We start from the raw sequence: 18,084 nt of genomic DNA, 5'->3' as shown, positions 1-18,084 counted from the left end.
TGGGCAGAGCAGAAAAACCAAAAGAGGCTCTCTCTGCTTTGATCAGAGATAAGAAAGGAACAGCAGAGGGGAGATGCTTAGCCAGTCAAGGTGGCTCTACCCACCCCCAGGTCTCCCAGGAGGGCCCAAGGATATAGGTTCAGAGAGGCAGAGTCCTGCCTCTCTTTCCTGACTTGGCTGGTTACATGTGTGCTGGTAACACCTGACCCCTAGAATACATCTATTACTGAGAACCCTGGACATGCTGGCCACAGTTTGAAGGCAGGTTGAAATACTGGCTCATAGAATAGCCACATGACATTGTCACAGCTTCATCTGTGGGTCTCACAACATGAAGGAGCCAGCAGGCAGGATTACTGTGTCCTTTCTCAGATATGGAAACTGAGGCCCAAAGATGTGAGAGATTTAAGTTAAGGTTATATAGATAGAAGGAATCCAGATGTCCCGACTACCCACCCAAGTCACTTACAAATGTGTCAGAATCTACAGAGTTGTCATCCTACATCAGTCTTGCAGGACACTCATATGCTACCTAACATCAGACTTAGGACCCATGAAAAGCAGCAGCACAAGAAAGTCTGCCTATCTGTGAAATACCTACAATGTATGATGTCAGTTAAGGGGTGGAGCTGATGGACTTTAAAGACCTAGTGCTCTTGATCTCTTTTAGCTCAACAGCACAAAATACTTAAAACAGCAATGTCCCATGCCTTAGACCTCAGGTGTCTAAACAGGTGAGGTCACTGTCACTGGAGCAACTCCAAAGTACAGCTTGCCTCCAGAAGTACTCCTGATACAGTGAAGGCACTGCAGTTTCAGTTCATATTTTGGAAGGGAGTGTGGAGGGCCACAGACGACACAGTTCTGAGTATAACTATCAGCAGCTGGGCAAGGGCTAAGACCAGAACTAAAGTGGGTAATAAGCTAATTGGCAGGTGAACTGGGCCTGAACACAGTAAGGCATTAGTCACTGACTAGCAGACAGGTCAGTGGCTCAGTCCCAGGAGAGTGGGACTTCTGCCATTTCCCTATCCACATCAACCTATCCCCTAGAACCTTACCAAGAGAGAGCAGGCGGCGGGTGAGCTCCAGGGCACGGTAAAAGTCGCCCAACTGGAAGACAGCATAACTCAGGTAGTCTAGCACCTGGGCCTTGGTTGTAGTGGCCTCCTCTCCAGCATCGAGCTGCTTCAGCACCTGCTCCATCCACAACACTGTGTGGTAATAATCCCCTTCATTGTAGGCCAAGCGGCCCATCCCAAAGCAGTCGTCCACACTCAGCACTGCCTGGTATTTGGCTCCTGCAGCAGGAAAGGGAAACCATCAGGCTCCAAAGAGCCTCTGGATTGGGGAGAGAGAATTCCCACAATGAGGAGAGCCTGGGCAGTGGAAGAGGGGCACCATTCTAGCAGAGTCCCACCAGGTCTTCAGACCACACACCTCAAAGGGCCACTGGCAAGGTGGGCACAAGCAGGCTGGGTTCACAGCCAATCTTCTAGTCTTAGACTTTCCTCCCAACTGGGAAAGGGGCCTTGTTTTGGAGGACCCCAGAAAGCCCTCCAAGAATTAGTGTGCAGGAGCATACGAAGGTCCTGTGAGCCACATAGGAGATGTCTGCTGGGCAGCCAACAATATGAGTCTGAAGGGAAGAAAAATTTGATGAATATAAAAAACTGCTTAGGTGGCAGCCTAAGGCGAGGATGAAGATAATCATTTCCAGGAAGAGTCTGTGGAAATAGTAGAGAAAGTGGCTTAGGCCAGACCCCCAAGAGCACCTATACGAAAAGGACAGACAGTCACTAACGCTGTGAAGGAACTAAGAGGTAAAAGAAAGAGGAGCTGGAGCAGTGATAGACACTAAGAGAGGCCAGAGCCAAGACTGCAGTGCCACTTCTGGCCATTAGGTGGCAGGAACCCTGGTGAGCATCCACTCAGCAGGTCCGGGGCCCATAGATAGGTCTTTTGCTGAAAAGTCAGTGAGAGAACATATGATCTGAGAAGCAGCCAAAATCAGTGTTCTAGAATTCAAGGGACAGTGGAATATCAAGAAAAAGGGAGCAACCAATATGACAAGTGGCCACCAATGACCTCCCAGAGGCAGAGCTGGTGGGCAGTGGGGAAAGAGACTTTGTGTTTGGGAAGACATGGGAACCAAGCAGAAAGTAGAAGTAGGAAAAGAGTGTAAATGACTAAAGGTAGCCTAAACAGGAGGGAGAAGAAATCAATCAGTTACAGAAATTGAAAAGGACTTTGGACCCTATAGGAGGTGGGCAATCTGTAAGAGATGCAAGAATAGAGTTCTCTCAAGGGGACGAGCCCAGAGCCCAGAGGCTGATACACAAAATGCACAATGACAGAGAAGAGACCCTAACTGGGGGCACACAGGACACAGGGCAGTAAGACCAGAGGTCAGTCTTGAGTAAGAAGAAAGCAGAGAGGCTTCCCTGGTGGTACAGGGGTTAAATTAAAGTCTCAGTACTATCAAGCTATCACCAGGCACTGCTGTATGAGTTGAAAGCTGGCCAGGGAGCTACCCACATGGTGCAGCAGACCTCTCCTCCTTCGCCCACTGCTCCCCTCATAGTGTATTTCAGTAGATCTGCCTGTTCTGCTCCCCGCTCTGTCTCTGGTGAATCCTCTCCTCCCCACCCCCACACCCACCCCTCAGGCCTATACCTCAGTTCTTGTATGCATAAATAAAAATAAATCTTAAAAAAAAAGAAGAAAGCAGAGGATAGGAGTGGAAGCCCTGGGGGCTGAGGCCAAGGGAGTTCTTCCTAGCAGCCGCTCCTTCTCTGAGATATAGGAGCAAGTGGACTCGTAAAATACATGGATGGGGACAGGGACTGAGAGGAGGTGGCTGTCATGAGAAGGGGAGATTGGTACCAACAGGAAAACTGAGAGGATCCCTGCCAGAGGTGAGGGTGCACCTGAGGGTAGAGACCATGGGTTGGCAGTGGTTCCAACTCTGTAGAGACACACATTGGACAGGTAAAAAGCCTGGAGCAATTAGTTACCTGGAAGTTCCCCTTTGGAAATTGTGTCTGGGTCCAGCTTGTATGTGTCCTGAAGCCTCATCAGGGCCTTGGCAGCACCTGTTTCATCCTCATCCGTTGGGAAAAATTGCCGCTGCAGTGAGAGGTTGGCAATAAAATCTTCCAAAGGAGTGAGAACAAGACACAAGGTTACCCTCAATCCAGGGACAGAATTCCACCTGGGACCAGAGACACCCCTGAAGGGTCTCTGACTAGTACAATATCCCTGCCTCCTCCCTTGAAGGCATTTCCCCTTCCACCAGGATGCCCTCTCTGATGGCTCTAGTCCATTCAAGCCTGTCCTTGTTTACTCCTTACTGCACAAAAAGCTTTTATGCTGCTCACTGAAAACTGAATAGAAATGGCTCCTCACATTGGTTAACATGTGGGAGTCTGGGAGTCTTGGCTTCAAAGCACTCAATCAGACCTGGAAGGTACAGAGGACAAGAAGGCTAATTTAGAGGGGTGCAGGGGCAGTCTCAGGGAAGACTTGCTGACCCACAAAATAGAAAATGAATCATGGACAACCTTGAACCAGCCTGCAACTCAGGCTGAGGATCCCAAGGACAGAGGCGGTGAACTCAGGGAGCCCAAATGGCCTGTAGGCATTTGGTGCTGTCCCCACCCTCTGGGTTAGGGATAGTCAGTAGCATCTAGCCAGGGCAAGCACTGAGTGGGACTGTAGGAGCCCAGCATGGTCCCCTGAGAGATCACAATGGGCCTCACTATACTCTCTAGGGAACTCCTTCCATTCAGACCTGCTGCGAGCATCCTGACTGTGGTGTTCAAGATCACAGTCTAGAATTGCAAGAGTCCCCAGAGGCCACAGAAGTAGCCCAAGGAGGCTGTTCTAGGACTCCAAGCCCTGACTATCAAGCAAAATATGCATCTCCTACAATCTCAGCACTACAGGTGGGGGTCAGGCCCTCCCATATTGATTCAGGGGTTTCAATTCTGCCTGTGAGTTGAGTATTAGGGCAAACTCTAAGATCACATCTTCCTAGCCTCTTCCGCAGAGCAGCAATACCCCCAGCTACCTACTCAGGGCCACAGGATTAAACACCACTCCTCATCATGCCTTGGGACCCAGGGACCAAGAAGCTGCAACCCTGTCTTCCTCATGGCTGCATGGTCAGGGGCTCTGAAGACCTTAAAATTCAGGGGTAAGAAAATATAACTCCTAGAAAAAGCTACAATATCTGTGTGTCCCCTTCATTTCAGGGTCAAGAATCCTAAGTCAGAGGTGAAAATAACCTACTGCTCTGTGAGCCTGTCCCGTCTCCTTCAGGTAATTACAAGGTTTTCCAAAGAAGCCAGATGTTGCTGGTGGGGGTGGGGTTTGGGCAGGCTGAGTCCCCCATAGTGCAGTCAAAACAATTGATTCTGAGCTCCAGGCTGAGGCTGGAGGAGGCGGGGTGGAGGGGCCTGGGAAAGGCAGTCATGGCTTCTGGAGGCAGTGAGCTCACTGGGCACAGCTCCAGCCTGGCTGAGCTCACCAATCCCTCCCCGGAGGCCACCCTGCCTCCAGCCAAGCCCAGCCCAGTCTGGCCACAGGGGCTGAAATGTCTCAGCTAGAGAGACAACTAGTCTGAAGTTAATCAACAAAGTCCAGGGGGCTGATTGGTGAGGCTGGGAGTCAGGCCCACCCCACCATCTCCAGTTGAGAGGAAAGTGTTAGAAAGTACTACCAGAATGAATGCTTTATAAAAGTTCATAATCTGACGTGCTAATACCATTTCTAGGAGTTGATTCTAAGGGGTGGGCACAAAGATCTATGTACAAGATTACTATTAATTTGAGGAACAATCCCATATCTTATGACTTGACCGGTCTTACAACACCTCAGCATGAAAGATTACTAGGTGGCCATTAAAACCATGTCACAGAAGAACATGTACTAGTCATGCAGAAAAGCCAAAACTTCAGGAAAACTGTATATGCTAACATACAATCACAAATCTGTCACCCGGTTATGTTTTATTTGTAAGTGATATGAATGGGAATCAATTAGGAAGAAGCCCATGTGCCCTGTGTGCCCTGTGTGCCCTGGGCCCACCACCCCAAACCAACTTTTGTTAATTCATTTGATCTGTCAAAGCAAATGACAGATTGCATTGCCTGGCATGCACACATATATATATATATATTTCTAACATTTTAAAATTTCAATTCATGTGTGGAGGAAAGATTGGGATTTTTGGTTGGGTTTACCTCTAGGCTGTTGATTAAAAATTATAATTTTGGGGGCCTCCCCTGGTGGTGCAGGTGGTTGAGCGCAGCGCTGTGAAGCTGTCCGTAGCCTCTGCAGCGCCAGTTCGATCCCGGCCAGCCCACATGGTGTGGCAGACCTCTCCTGTCTCACCCGCTGCTCCCCTCAGCAGTGTGTTTCATCAGTCTATCTGTTCTGCTCCCCACTCTGTCTCTGGTGAATCCTCTCACCCTCCCTCACATCTGGCCTGTACCCCGGTTCTTGTGTAAATGGAATAATCTTTAAAAAAAATTATAATTTTCATTTGTGATTATTTATGTTTACCACCTTTTTCATAAAAACATGTATTACTAAAATAGAAATAGAAAAAGAAGTCACTACAAAAAAAGGGGAAGTGAAAACACTAGGAAAAGACAAGAACTGATGGTTATTAACGTATTAAGAAATAGGGACAGCCAACTGCCAGGTTCCCACAGAAAAGGCAGAGAGCCATGGGCCTGTGTTCACAAACTGCACATGCCCACCAACACCCAGAATCAAGACAATATAATCATGTAGCCCAGAAGTGCAGGCACAAGCATACCAGCTCATCCAACACCTGCTCACCACCGCTCACCTGCGGCCGAGTTCTGTAGGACAAGGTCCTCCAGTGCCAGCCAGTCTGTGTTCAGTCGCTTCACCAGTTTGTAGGCATTCACTGGGTGGGCCAGGTAGCCCTCAGGATCAGCAGCTGACTTACTGGTCAGATCTTCCATTTTGTTGGCCCAGCTGTGGTATCAGAGGAAAAGGGAGACTAACCTGTAACCTACACCACAGGTAATTTTGTGGTAATTTCTCTGGTTAGACTGAGGGTCCTTTTCATCAAAAGGCAAAAGAAAAAATATAGTAACTCACTACATACCAGCCCCTTAATCTAGATAAGGAGCTGGGAAGCCATGTGTCCTTAGCCCACATATTTAGCCACTGTGAAGGGCTAGAATGAAGCCGACTCCATGTCATCCTCAAATCACCCTCTCAAGGACTTCCACGATGGGTATCCTGAATGGTCTGTTGAGGAGTAGGAGGGATGACTCAAGGCAGGCATAGAAACTTAGAACACTAGATACCTCTTAATCTTGGCAAGCTTGGCTTCCTCCACAAGGATGTACTCCTTCAGGGACTGCACCAGGTCCTTCTCTGCATAAATCAGGTCTGTCATGTGCCCTGCAAGGGAACGAAGAAAGAGCCAGTGAGAAATGAATAAGGTCGAGAGCCCACTTCCTTGAGGCATCAAACACCAGCATGGAGTCCCCTGTGCTAAGGGCATGTCTCTCAGAGTTGTATTATGGGGACCAGAAGATAAAGAAGGGTGGTAGGAACTTACATGGTCCCGTACTGCTTCAGGAAAAGAGAAACAAAGGTTCCAAGATGCTGAGATAAGTGTACCAGGGATACTTTAAGGAAGAAACTCCAAATCTTCTCCTACTGCCGTCCAGCTGGGGCATGTCACTGGGGCATGGAAATCCTGGAGACTTTATCACATGAAAATATGCTCTGAGATTTCAGGTCAGAAAGACAGGAACAGGTGTCCACTGGCCACAGAGTAATCTCTGCTCAGAACTACTCTTTGGTGCAGTGGAAAGACAGGTAAAAAGGTTAGACAGCCTGGAAGCAGCCTGTACTTCCCAGGGAGGATTGGGGTGGAGGGGGGGTACAGTTGAGATAGCTGGCTATCAGAAGCAAGTCATCAGAGCCTCAGAGGGAGAAATGGCAACTCTGCAAGTTCCACTCTCCTCAGAACTAGTCAGAACCGTGGATGAAGACATCTACCCTGAATGAGAATGAGCCTCAGGCAATGACATCCCTGGCACCTGGGCCAAGGATAGTTCAGGTAGAAACAGTCATGCTGGCACATACCAATAGAGGTGAAGAATTCAGCCTGCACACAGCCCAGGACACCAAACCAGGCCATCAGCAACGTAGACACCTGAAGTTTCATGGTCACAGGGAGCAGTGACTGCAGGCCACTCAGGGTTGGTCACTGGATTAACAGAGGGAAAAAGCAACTTAGGAGAGGAGACACATATGCATGTGCACAGCTACACACGCATTAAAACAGGAAAATGCTAACACACAGAAGCTAAGAAAGATATTCAGAATCACCAGTGTAGAGACCTTGGTGTGGAACAGTGATATGTGTTCAGTTCTGTTTCTGCTCTGGAGGCCACTTGTCATTGGGAGAGATGCTGTCCTCTTTACTAGTGACTACCGGCCACACGGAAAGGCTGAAGTGCACAAGGGACTAGTAGAATCAGAGGTTCTAGAATTAGTCCAAAAATCTGGCCCACCCCTTCTTGTTTTACAGACAGCTTGTCCGTTTCAGTCTTTCTTTCCAACACATGTGCCAGTGCTGGGGCTACAGGGGCTGGGGCCCCAGACCTAAAGCACAGTCCCTGCCCACTACAAGGGCCACAGTGTTGGAATGACAATTTTAGAAAGAGAACTAGACACAATATGCTCCAGGGTAACCACTGCCAAAATGAGGTATACTTCAGACGATTGTGCCGAAGAGGAATAAAACTGCCCCCTGCCAGTCCACAGCTGGCCACAGTGAGAGCAGGCAGGAGAATGGGTACTCTGGGCAGACACTGCTCTTCCTGTAGTGAGGTTTCTCAGCAGACACAGTCCTCACTGGCAGGACACCATTCACAAATATTTACTAAAGACTCACATATGCCAGGCCCAATGCTCGGCACTTGGGACACAAAAAGGAATCAGCCACGCAGAGCCAAAAACTTGGGCTGGGCTAGACTGGGTTGCTGACATGGGTAAGAGGCCAACTGCTGTCTCCTCATTAGCCTAGAAATACCAGTATCAGCTCTGAAGACAGCAGGCACAGCCTGGGGTAAGCCCCACTGGCTGAGGACCTGAGTACACAACAGCTCAGACATCCGTCTCCCCACTCTGCCACTCAGCACAAGCACAATGGAGGACTAGCACCTATCTGAGCCCCAGCTCTGTCCGTCCCTCCTCTTCCTACTCTACTTCGGTCAAGCCCCATTGGAAATTTACTAAGAGGAAACAAAGGAAATAAAGAAAATACAAATACCCCCCGCAAAACTGTAAGATTTATCTGGCAGAATTCTAGGTCTGAGCTGACAAATGCCAGCTCACCAATGTTTTACCTGCCATGGTTCATGAGACACAGTCCACTTGCACCACTCCTCACCTCACCTTTCAGAAGAAACGCCAATCCATTGTGGTTCCAGGCTAGGCTCAGGAAAACCCATCGCCAACCCCCTCCTATCAGGCTATATCCTATATCAGGAAAAGGGGACATTAAATGACATAGTCCCATTTGTTCATGCCCCAGCCAAATGTCTGGCAGAGCCCAGAACCGGCTGGTAGGTAGGGAGTATGGGGCTAAGGAACCCATCATAGATTAGGATAGCAGAGGAAAAGCAAGTCCCTGAGAAGGCCCACAGTGGCCCTGAGGTGGAGGCCAGGTGTTCTGGACACAGGTTGCTCCCAGGTCTAACAATACTACATCTCCAGTCCAGGATTCCAGAAGGCCTGGAGCCCTGCTTCTTGCTTATACATTCACAGAGAGTGGAGTTTCTGTTACTTGTACCTCAAGAAGTTTGACTAGCCCAGGAGAGCACCTTCTGTATGTGCATGTAGGAAGGGACAGTAAAAATGCAGGGCCAGAAGGTTGTATCCGTGGATGCTGCTGGAGCCATTGACTGCCCATCAGGATGGAATGGTTGGGAGACCAGACTAGGCATGGTCAGAAATGCGAGGTCCCAAAGCTTCTCCCAGCTATGTTACCAGTTTCAATGGCACACCCCTTCAGAGATCAGATAACAAATTCAGGAAAAGGAAAAGCCGCTCTCCTTTCAAATCACCGTCGTGATCCCGTGCATGGTTGGTGCCTTACAGCTCTCAGGAAAAAGCAACCAGGTTCCTTCATTACATGAAAACCAGCTGTCATTTCTCTGGAATGTGCTATCTGGCTTAGACTGAGCCTATCCATGAATCCGAGTCTGGAGGCAGAGCCCCAAAGAATTACAGGTGGAGTTCTGGGAGGGGGCTTACCAACAGTTGCAAAACTCTCCTCTAGTAGAGGAGGTGGATGACAACACTGCTAGGCACCCCGGAGCAGCCATCTAACAACCACAATCAACACTGCCGCCTCAGACAGGGGAGCCCAGGACTCCTCCCATTTCCTGATCCTAGGCTTTGTACAGCAAGTCATCTGATCACCATCAGGTTAGAAGGAGGCAGCATCCAGAAAAGACTGGGACCCACAACGTGGAAAGACCTACTATCCACACCTACCCTATGGCCCCTACCTCATCCTATCTCATACCTCTAATCATTTGCTTAGAAAAGAGCAGGTAAGAGTGTGTATACCCACCCCAAAGTGTCCAGGGCTGCCAAAAGCCCTCCCAGGAACCCTCAGAAATCCATGCTGAATAGGCCCAGAAACGGGTGGAGTCAAACCTCCTTTTCTGACAAAGGGACATCAAGCCCAAGTACAAAACCAATTATGCTTTATCTGAGCTGCATTCCAAAGTTTACAACAATGTCCGGCCCATTATCAGGCACGCAATAAGTAATATTTCATCATAGACTTGTTCAAATTAGGAAACTACTAGAGAAGATTTTGTTTCTTTCATATAATGGATTGCTTGCTATGCATTATTTAAGAGTAAAGTATATATATTAACAGAGAGAAGATCAAAGTGTAATGCTAAGTGGAAAAGGAGGATTCTCAAACAATGTTCTCTATGATTCTATTTTTGCAAGGAAAAATTTATATCTATAACATATATGTATATATGCAAGAAGAGAGCTATAGCATGGCAATTTTATTTTTCTCTACATGTTTATTTGTATGTCCTACTTTTTCTACATGCAATTCTACAGGAAAATTTTAAAATAATTTATAACACATTTAAAATGAAAAGAAAAAACAAAGTAGGCCCCTCTCAAATGATAGCCCAGGGCCTCCCCGGTGGCGCAGAGGTTGAGCGCTGGGCTGCAAAGCTGCCTGCATCCTCTGCAGCGCCAGTTCGATCCCCAGCCGCCGGCGAGGGTCTCACATGGTGCAACAGACCTTTCCTGCCATGCCCGCTGCTTCCCTTACCAGTGTACCTTGGTCCTTCTGCCTGTTCTGCTCCCCACTCTGGCTCTGGTGAATTCTCTCACCCTCCCATGCTTCTGACTGTATCCAGTGCTTGAATAAACAAATAAATCTTTAAAAAAAAAAAAAAAAAAAAGATAGCCCAAGTTTGGGCCCCTGGGGGAGGTCCTCCAAAGCCTGCCAAACCCCTATGACTGTGATTCACCCACTAGGTGATCACCACTGTTTCTAAGCACAGGTCAATTCCAAGACATACAATCAGAGGCCCCAACAAGCCTGCTCTTTGGAAAGGACATTTACAACCTGGCCAAATGGCCACGAAAAGATGTTTCCAGCTGCAAACCAGCAGTGTCCTAAGTTTCTCCCCTTATTTCATCAGGCAAGAACCTCTGCCAAGCTCCCAGCTGCAGCCCAAATCCAACAGCTTGAGTTTTAACAATGTATTTAACAGCCTAGCGATAGAACATGGGTTTACTGAGAACAGGTCCTGCTTGGCATTGAATAAGAGACCAAGTGTCTTCTCTGAAGGGGCAAACCCTGCCTGAACAGGGCACCTCCAGCAGTGACTCTGCTTTCTGGTGGTGTGGCCAATGCTGGGATGGCAGAGCCGAGAGCTCAACTGACAAGAGCTGTGCAGAGGCTCCAGGAGGCCTTGCCACCTAAGCACATGAACGTCCATTCAGGTCCACAACTGCTGTCATGGATACCCCTGGGATAGAAGGCACCCTATTCTCCTTACCTGAGGTCATATCTCAGTCCTCAACCTGGTCTAAACCACCCTAATTCTCTCCTGCCCCTGCCTAAGCTGATCTGCCATGTGATGTGACCTCCCTTCCCCCTCTGTTTTACAGAGTAGAGAACATGGCTTACTGAAGCTCCTTTTTGTTCTCTTCCTAAGAACTACCAAAGGCTCTCCACTGCCCTCAGGATACAGTTCAAACTCCTTAACCCTAAGGGCCTTTTTGACTCAGTGTGACCTGACCCTATCACCCTCTCCAGTACCAATTCATGACTCCAGCTTTCATATCTTCAGCGACTACCTCACATGAAAAATACGCTCCTTCACTGAGAACCTAATGCAGCCTAAATGTTTACCTGTTTCTATTCTAATGTTTTCTCAGTCCTCAGCACATGAACATGCTGATTTATACTTCCCACTTGAGTACCATCAAAACCAGTCTCCTGCTTCAATACGTAAGCAATAAAGCAGCAAAAACAGGCAAGAGCCAGGGTTGTTTTCAGTCATGGTCTTGGCAGAGACTGGGCAGTCTAGGGGAGATGAACTCGTAAGAGAGAACTCCATGAGGCACAGCAGACCTCTCCTGTCTTGCCCGCTGTTTCTCTTAGCACTGCATTTCCATAAATCCACCTTTTCTGTTCTCTACTCTGTCTCTGGTGAATTCTTTCATTCCAGAGCCTCCAGCCTACACCCTGAGTCTTCCCTGCAACAGTGGCTTCTTCACATGTCTTTCTGTATCGTGTGCCTCCTCCAGCCTTCTTCCCCCTCCATCTCTGCTTCTCGTAGCTCCTCTCTAGCTTACCTACCCAGCTCTACCCTTCCTTAGGGTGGGACAGGGAACCTGAAACCACCCTGTTCCCTGGATATCACACTGTTACAGTATCTTCATAAAAGGGAAAAAAAGAGGGAACTATACAAGGACAACATCCACACATCACTAGTGGATGCCCTGGCCATACCATGTCATAGTTTCTCAGCCTCTCTGTCCCTTGAGCATTGAGCTGCTCTTTCTGCCTCAGATGCAACAGAGGAGGCTATACAGGTCCCAAATCTCTGGCTCCTCCCACTACTTCCAAACTCCAGTGATGTGCCACACTGGCCTCCCAAGTGGCTATGGAAGGGTGCTGGTCATGCAACCAAGAGGCAGAAACAAGGGGACTTAGCTCCTCATGAAGCAATTCTGACCAGTGAACAACAGAAGATAAGCGGAGGTCAGCAGTCAGGCTCCCTCTCCAGGCTTCCCGACTAGGAACATGGCATGGCAGTTCTGTAGCGCTTGCCCAGGGGTGCCCCATATGGCTGAACAACTAGTACATCTGTGTGCAGATTGGCCAGCTTGTTAAAACACGACTTGTATGTGTTTCCTATCCTCTACCTCACTTTTCTTTTCCTTCATCCTTGCTGCCCTGCAGTTGCCCCTTCCAATAAAGCATTACTCACTTAAGCTGTGCCTCAGGCTCTGGTTTTTGGGAACTAGACTAAGATAACCACCATTGATGTTTCCAAAAATCTTTCATTGCTACCACCTAATCCTCACCAAAACCTTGTAAGCTACATAATCATCTCTATTTCATATACAGATATATAAGATAACTGAGGCTGAGAGCTTACTACACCTAACTTGCCACAGCAGATCAATGGCAGAACCAAGACTGAACCAAAACATATTTTCCACTTGATGTGGCTACCATGCACTCCTACAGTAATATCTATAGTCTTACAGCACAATGGATTCCCAAATGGGGTGGCCACACTGAGACAAAAACTCACACAACAGCTTCACGGACATCCCTGGCTAGATCCCACCAGAGGGAGGGCAGCAACATGGGCCCAGAAGTCAGGATCATGGTGCCTGCATTCAGGTGAGAGCCACTCCAGCCCCAGACATCACAGCAATGGCCCTCACAGATGTGCGACCAGCTCAGTTCAGGGCAAGGAAGAACAGTCAGTGGGTAGGCACCCACCCTGGGATGAGACAGCCCCAGAATTAAACCTCAGCCCTGCTACCACTTCCTAGCTTTGTGACCATTAGACAAGTTGCAGGTTTTCTAAGTCTTGACTTATCCATCGAAATAATGGTGATAGTGAGATGAGGGATATCAGTGGGAAGCCCTGTGCAAGCTGCAATTTATAAATCATAAGCACCTAGGGTGCTAAAGGAACATCGGTGTACCTGAAGGGGCCAGCTACCCAAGTGATCCCTGGGGAGGAAGAAAACCCAGTCTAGGGGACAGTGAAGATGAAAACAAAGCAAATATTTGGTAATCTCCAGAAGAGATGAGACATTAATTCAGAATAGACCAGAATCTTTTTTTTTTTTAAGAGTCCTTTTTGTTGTTGTAGTAGATCTGGGGTGTAGGCCAGAGGTGCAGAGGGTTGAGAGGATTCATCACATACAGAGTAGGGAGCAGAACAGGCAGATTGACTGAAATACACTGCTGAGGGGAACAGCAGGAGAGACAGGAGAGGCCTCCCCTAGGCCACCGCGGAGGCCCGAGACTAGAGTTTTGCACAACATAGCACACTGATCATCAGGGGATCATCATTAGCTCTAAAGCTCACCAGGGAAAATTCTCAGGCAAAAGGCACAGGTCTGGACCAGCACTCTAGTGTCTCATGTATATCTGTGTCTCTGACCTTCTTATTCAGAGCACTGATAAGTACCAGGTGTCAGGATCTCCACCACACCTTTATCCCCGAAGAGTGCTAGGTACAGAGCTGGCTATACTCTTGCAAGCACTTCCTGAAAGGTCTAGAGCAGATGCTGGTCTGTGATTATGTTACAGAGCAACCCTGATATAAAACGGGTTGCCTGACTGTGGGTCCTCACCCACGTGCTTAAAGGGGCCTTATGAATGCTAAACTGCACACACACAAAATGTAGATAAAAAGTTTATTTACAAGGGAAGGGGAAATGGAGAATGAATAACTCAGGGAGAAAAAGAGGGAGATAAGTTTGTAAATACATCCTACCCCTTCCGCTGACCTGGAATCCCAATGACCCCCCAGCTGACGGAAGAACGAGCATGCTGGGGCCTCCCCAGTGGTGCAGCGGTTGAGCGCTAGGTTGCAAAGCTGCCCGCAGCCTCTGCAGTGCCGGTTCTGCGGTTCGATCCCCGGCTGCTCCCCGGCCACCGGAGGAGGGTCCCACATGGCACGCAGACCTCTCCTGCTGCCCGCTGCTCCCCTCAGCAGTGTACTTTGGTCCTTCTGCCTGCTCTGCTCCCCGCTCTGGCTCTGGTGAATTCTCTCACCCTCCTGCGCTTCTGACTGTACCCAGTGCTTGTATAAATAAATAAAAATAAATCTTTAAAAAAAAAAAATCTCTTTCTGGGAAAAAAAAAAAAAAAGAATGCGCTCGCTGAGCCACATGGCCAGTTAAATACTCAAACAGAGAACATAGTCGTTTAACTTCGCCCTCAGGTCCTCGCAACCTTCCCTTTGGTGATCATGGGATCTGTAGTTCCCAGTGTCTCTGACCTTCTTATTGAGAGCACTGGAGTGGGGGTGGAGTCCACAAGCCTGTGTGGAGTTTGCTCAGGACATCCTTTCCCCCTAACAATTAGGTTGAGACAGATCTCATCTGAGCTAGAGAATTCACTGCCTAAGCACTTTATCTCCTGCTCTGCAAGGACACCACTGGAACAAAAATTCTCTTCTAGGGCTCCAAAAAGTAGAATCCAGGCTTTTCATTCCCCTCTGCTCCTGAGAATATCCCTCACTCCACATTCCCAGCAGAAATCTCAGAGATCACCAGCCCTCACCCTGGGGTACTTCAAAAAATCCAAAATGCCTAGATAAGCAGCTTTTTCAAAGTTCAACTCTCCTCCAGCATTCTGTCTGGGCTTGCACGTGCCTGCATCACAGTATTTCCTGCCAACCTCCATCTGCATAAAATTAAACTCTTGACAGATCCCAGGAGCCAGGGACACGCCCGTCAGCCCAATGCACATTATCAGCCAGCGTGGCCACAAATCGGCCAAGGTCTTGCATCCAATCTCAGACCCTCCCTATGATGTGGGAGGGCAGAGTCAAAAGGTTTTCTAGGGAAATGAGTAGACTCCAGAATCAAAGGCTTTCTTGGGAAATAAGTAGACCCCATATTCTCTCACTCTACTCATTCCTCAGGGCTGCACCCACACAGTCTCTCCCTCTGATGAGCATTCACACTTTCAGTGCCTCCTCTGGCGCGTGGCCAGCTGCCAGCATGAAACAGCAATCTCAGAGAGATTATGTGCTACCCACAAGGGCAGTGCGGCTGTCACCTTCTTCTCCCTCCTCCCTCATTCCAGCCCCAGGCATACTCTAAGAAACCAGGCACATGAGATACTCAAGGAATGAAAAGAGATCAGCTGTGGCCAGACTAAACCAGTGGCAAAGTAAGCACTCCCCTGGGCACCCCACTTCAGAGCCTGAAACACAGTTGATGAGCCTATCACAAGCCACAGATGGTGTCACATCATCACCACATTGGCCTGCTGAGCTCTCAGAAACTAGAGTGGTGCTGGATGACAACATCTTGGGATGAGGCCCCCAGCCAACTCACTCCATCCTTGCTACGTGGCTTCCTTGGCTGAGCCAGAGTGGACACACTTGACTATCTAAAAACATAGCTCTTGAAGGATTCAAAGCCAAGACATCTCAGAAATGGGGAGAAGTGAACAGAACAACTGAGTGCTGAGGCCAAGAAACAGTGAATGGCTGCATCTTGGACATTTCCATTTGAACACAAGCCAAAGGAGATTTTGGCTTATTTAATAGAGAACTAAATCATGGAACCTGTGACATGAAGTGAGAAGCAGCAGAAGCTTGCAAAAACATTCCATAAATTCTTAGGTAGACAGTGGATCCTCTGCAAAATCTGAGACTTTTAAGAATGCTCTACTCTGCAAACCGATGTCTCCTTGTTCTCAGAGCCAGGACCTCCTGCAAACAGGTGAGGTTGTGAGGCTTAGCGTAGTCTACATCAAGAAGCACATGCCTGAGGTGTCACTCTACAAAGACACCAGTCTCAGTCTCATTAACATTCTCCAACACCATCTCAAAGGTGTCAGATTAGAATACAAACAGGGCCCAACTATGCAGTCCTGAAGCAGGAAATGCCCTGATCCTCTTCCTACTGCAAAGGTTCACTGGGCACCCTCCACACACAAGGGACAATACCAGGCACCGTCCTCTCACTGGAACTTCTGGTGGACAGAGTACAGGGGCAGTTATCCCCGAAAGTGTCTCTACTCCCATCACCTGCCTCCACTGGTGTCCAGGTCTGCTCCAAACCACCTTTACTTCAGGTTTCATCTAACCTGGCCAGCTCACGGGTCACCTCCTCCAGGAAGCCCTCTGGCTTGGGGCATTCTGTGCTCTACCACACCCAGGTCCTCCTTCCCAACACACCCCATCCTCCCTCCCAGCACAGCACTCACCACACAGCTCTGGGCCTGGACTTTCTCCAGTCTTCAGTCTGTCAGCCCCAGGGCACTAGTGGCTCCTCAATTACTGACACACAGAAGAGACTGTTCCTTGCATCAGTCGACCAATTAGCACCAATTAGATCTCCACAGCTGCTGAGGAAAAGGGTGGCAGCTACAGCAAGGGTGTCAGAAGGGAAAAGAAACTTTGTTATCCAACAACCCCTCTCATGGGCACCAAGCTGGACCCTGCCCGCCCAAGGCCAAAGACTCCTCGCCTTTCCGAGGGAAGAAAGTGCCGGACATCACGAACGCAGCGCCGCCCCTGGGGGCAGGGCCTGGCCGGACCCGGTTCCCTCCCTCCGCCCGCGCCTCTGACCTCCGGCAGCCCCGAGGGTAGTCAGGCCGCCCCTCGTCGGGGAGCCTGACAGGACCCGGCGGCCACTTCCCCGCCCGGGCGGCCGCCGCTGACCTCCCCGCCCGGCCCGGGAGGGGCCGCCGCGGCGGGGCAGGAACCGGACCGGGCAGCAGCCGCGCGGCGCGCGCGGGTGGGGACCAGGACCCGGCGCGAGCGGCCGACGGCGCGACCCCGGGCGCCGATTCCCCAGCCCAGCGCGGAGGGCAGGCTGCGCCCCGCTCTCCCCGCGCGCGCCCGAGCCCGGGGCGGACCCCGCGGGGCGCTCACCTGGACGCGCTGCCCCCGGCGCTTCCAGAACCTCCCGCGGCGGCGCCCCGCCCGCCCGCGCCGCCTCCCCCCCCGGGCCCGCCCCCCGCGCGAGCTCCGCCCCCTTGAGCCGCCGCCACGTCCCCACCCCCCGCCCCGGCGCCCGCGCGGGCCTCCGCGTCCCCAGCGTCCCGGCGCGGGGCTCCCCACCGCCCGCGACTCCCGCGGGGAGGGCCCGGTCGCCGGAGCGCGGGGCCCCGGGAGCGGGTCTCCGGCCACGCGGGGCCGCCCGCCCGCGCCCTTCATGCCGCCCGCCGGCCGCCGCACGTACGCGGCCCGCGCGCCACCCCCCGGCCCGCTCCCACCTGTGGGGCTCCGCCCGCCCGCGCCGCTGGAAAAGGGCGGACCCCACGAGCCGGCGCGCGTGCTGGGGCGGGGAGCGGGGGAGCGTGCCTGGATGAGGCGAGCTCCTCTGACCTCAGCTCGAGCCCGTTTCTTCGGCAGTCCTGCAGGGCACACTGCTCGCTCCCCAGGACCACCACCGTCTGGTTACAGGAGGCTGGGGTCCCCCGGGACCAGGAGCTGGGGTGTCAGAAGGGGAGGAACAAGGAGTCCACCGCCAGGGTCAAACTCCCAGAAGGGTTCAGACTGCCCTCAGCTTCCGAGGCAGGCACTCCTGGTGATCTGTGGGTGCTGGGTTAATGAGAAGGGAACCCTTCAAATATTGAGTGGGGTTGGGGGGGAGGGGACCGGGTTGGAGGGGGGAGGGACTGTGTTGGAGGTGAGGTCACAGTGCCTGCCTGGCACATTAGGCCAGCCCATGTTTCCTGTACAACTCCGGCCCTGAACAGTGGACATCTCATTCAGCAAGGATGGGAAGGCGCAAGGCAGGGATGCAGCCGAC

The 18,084-nt window shown here is 50.6% G+C and overlaps 1 protein-coding gene across 7 annotated transcripts in view; it reads right to left on the bottom strand.

The window, feature by feature from the left end:
- Window positions 1-17,564, bottom strand: part of P4HA2 (prolyl 4-hydroxylase subunit alpha 2) — a 31,758-nt gene extending 14,194 nt beyond the window's left edge. For 2 of the 7 annotated variants that reach the window (XM_037509380.1, XM_037509376.1), the window contains exons 1-7: window positions 17,202-17,245; window positions 16,532-16,691; window positions 7,141-7,264; window positions 6,351-6,447; window positions 5,861-6,012; window positions 3,018-3,155; window positions 1,062-1,301 (exon numbers count right to left, since the gene is read on the bottom strand). In XM_037509380.1, the coding sequence (XP_037365277.1) occupies window positions 1,062-1,301; window positions 3,018-3,155; window positions 5,861-6,012; window positions 6,351-6,447; window positions 7,141-7,222 (709 nt within the window). In that variant the 5' untranslated portion in view covers window positions 7,223-7,264; window positions 16,532-16,691; window positions 17,202-17,245. Of the gene's footprint in view, window positions 1-1,061; window positions 1,302-3,017; window positions 3,156-5,860; window positions 6,013-6,350; window positions 6,448-7,140; window positions 7,265-16,531; window positions 16,844-17,201; window positions 17,246-17,545 lie in introns of those variants that run through there. The other 5 variants (XM_037509378.2, XM_037509379.1, XM_037509381.2 and 2 more) reach the window with 5 other exon arrangements.
- Window positions 17,565-18,084: the final 520 nt, after the last annotated feature.

The sequence above is a fragment of the Talpa occidentalis genome, unplaced genomic scaffold (assembly GCF_014898055.3).
Source record: "Talpa occidentalis isolate TD23 unplaced genomic scaffold, MPIMG_talOcc4v2.1 talOcc4.13, whole genome shotgun sequence".
Classification (NCBI taxonomy): Eukaryota; Metazoa; Chordata; class Mammalia; order Eulipotyphla; family Talpidae; genus Talpa; species Talpa occidentalis.
This window is presented reverse-complemented; position numbering and strand designations above follow the sequence as displayed.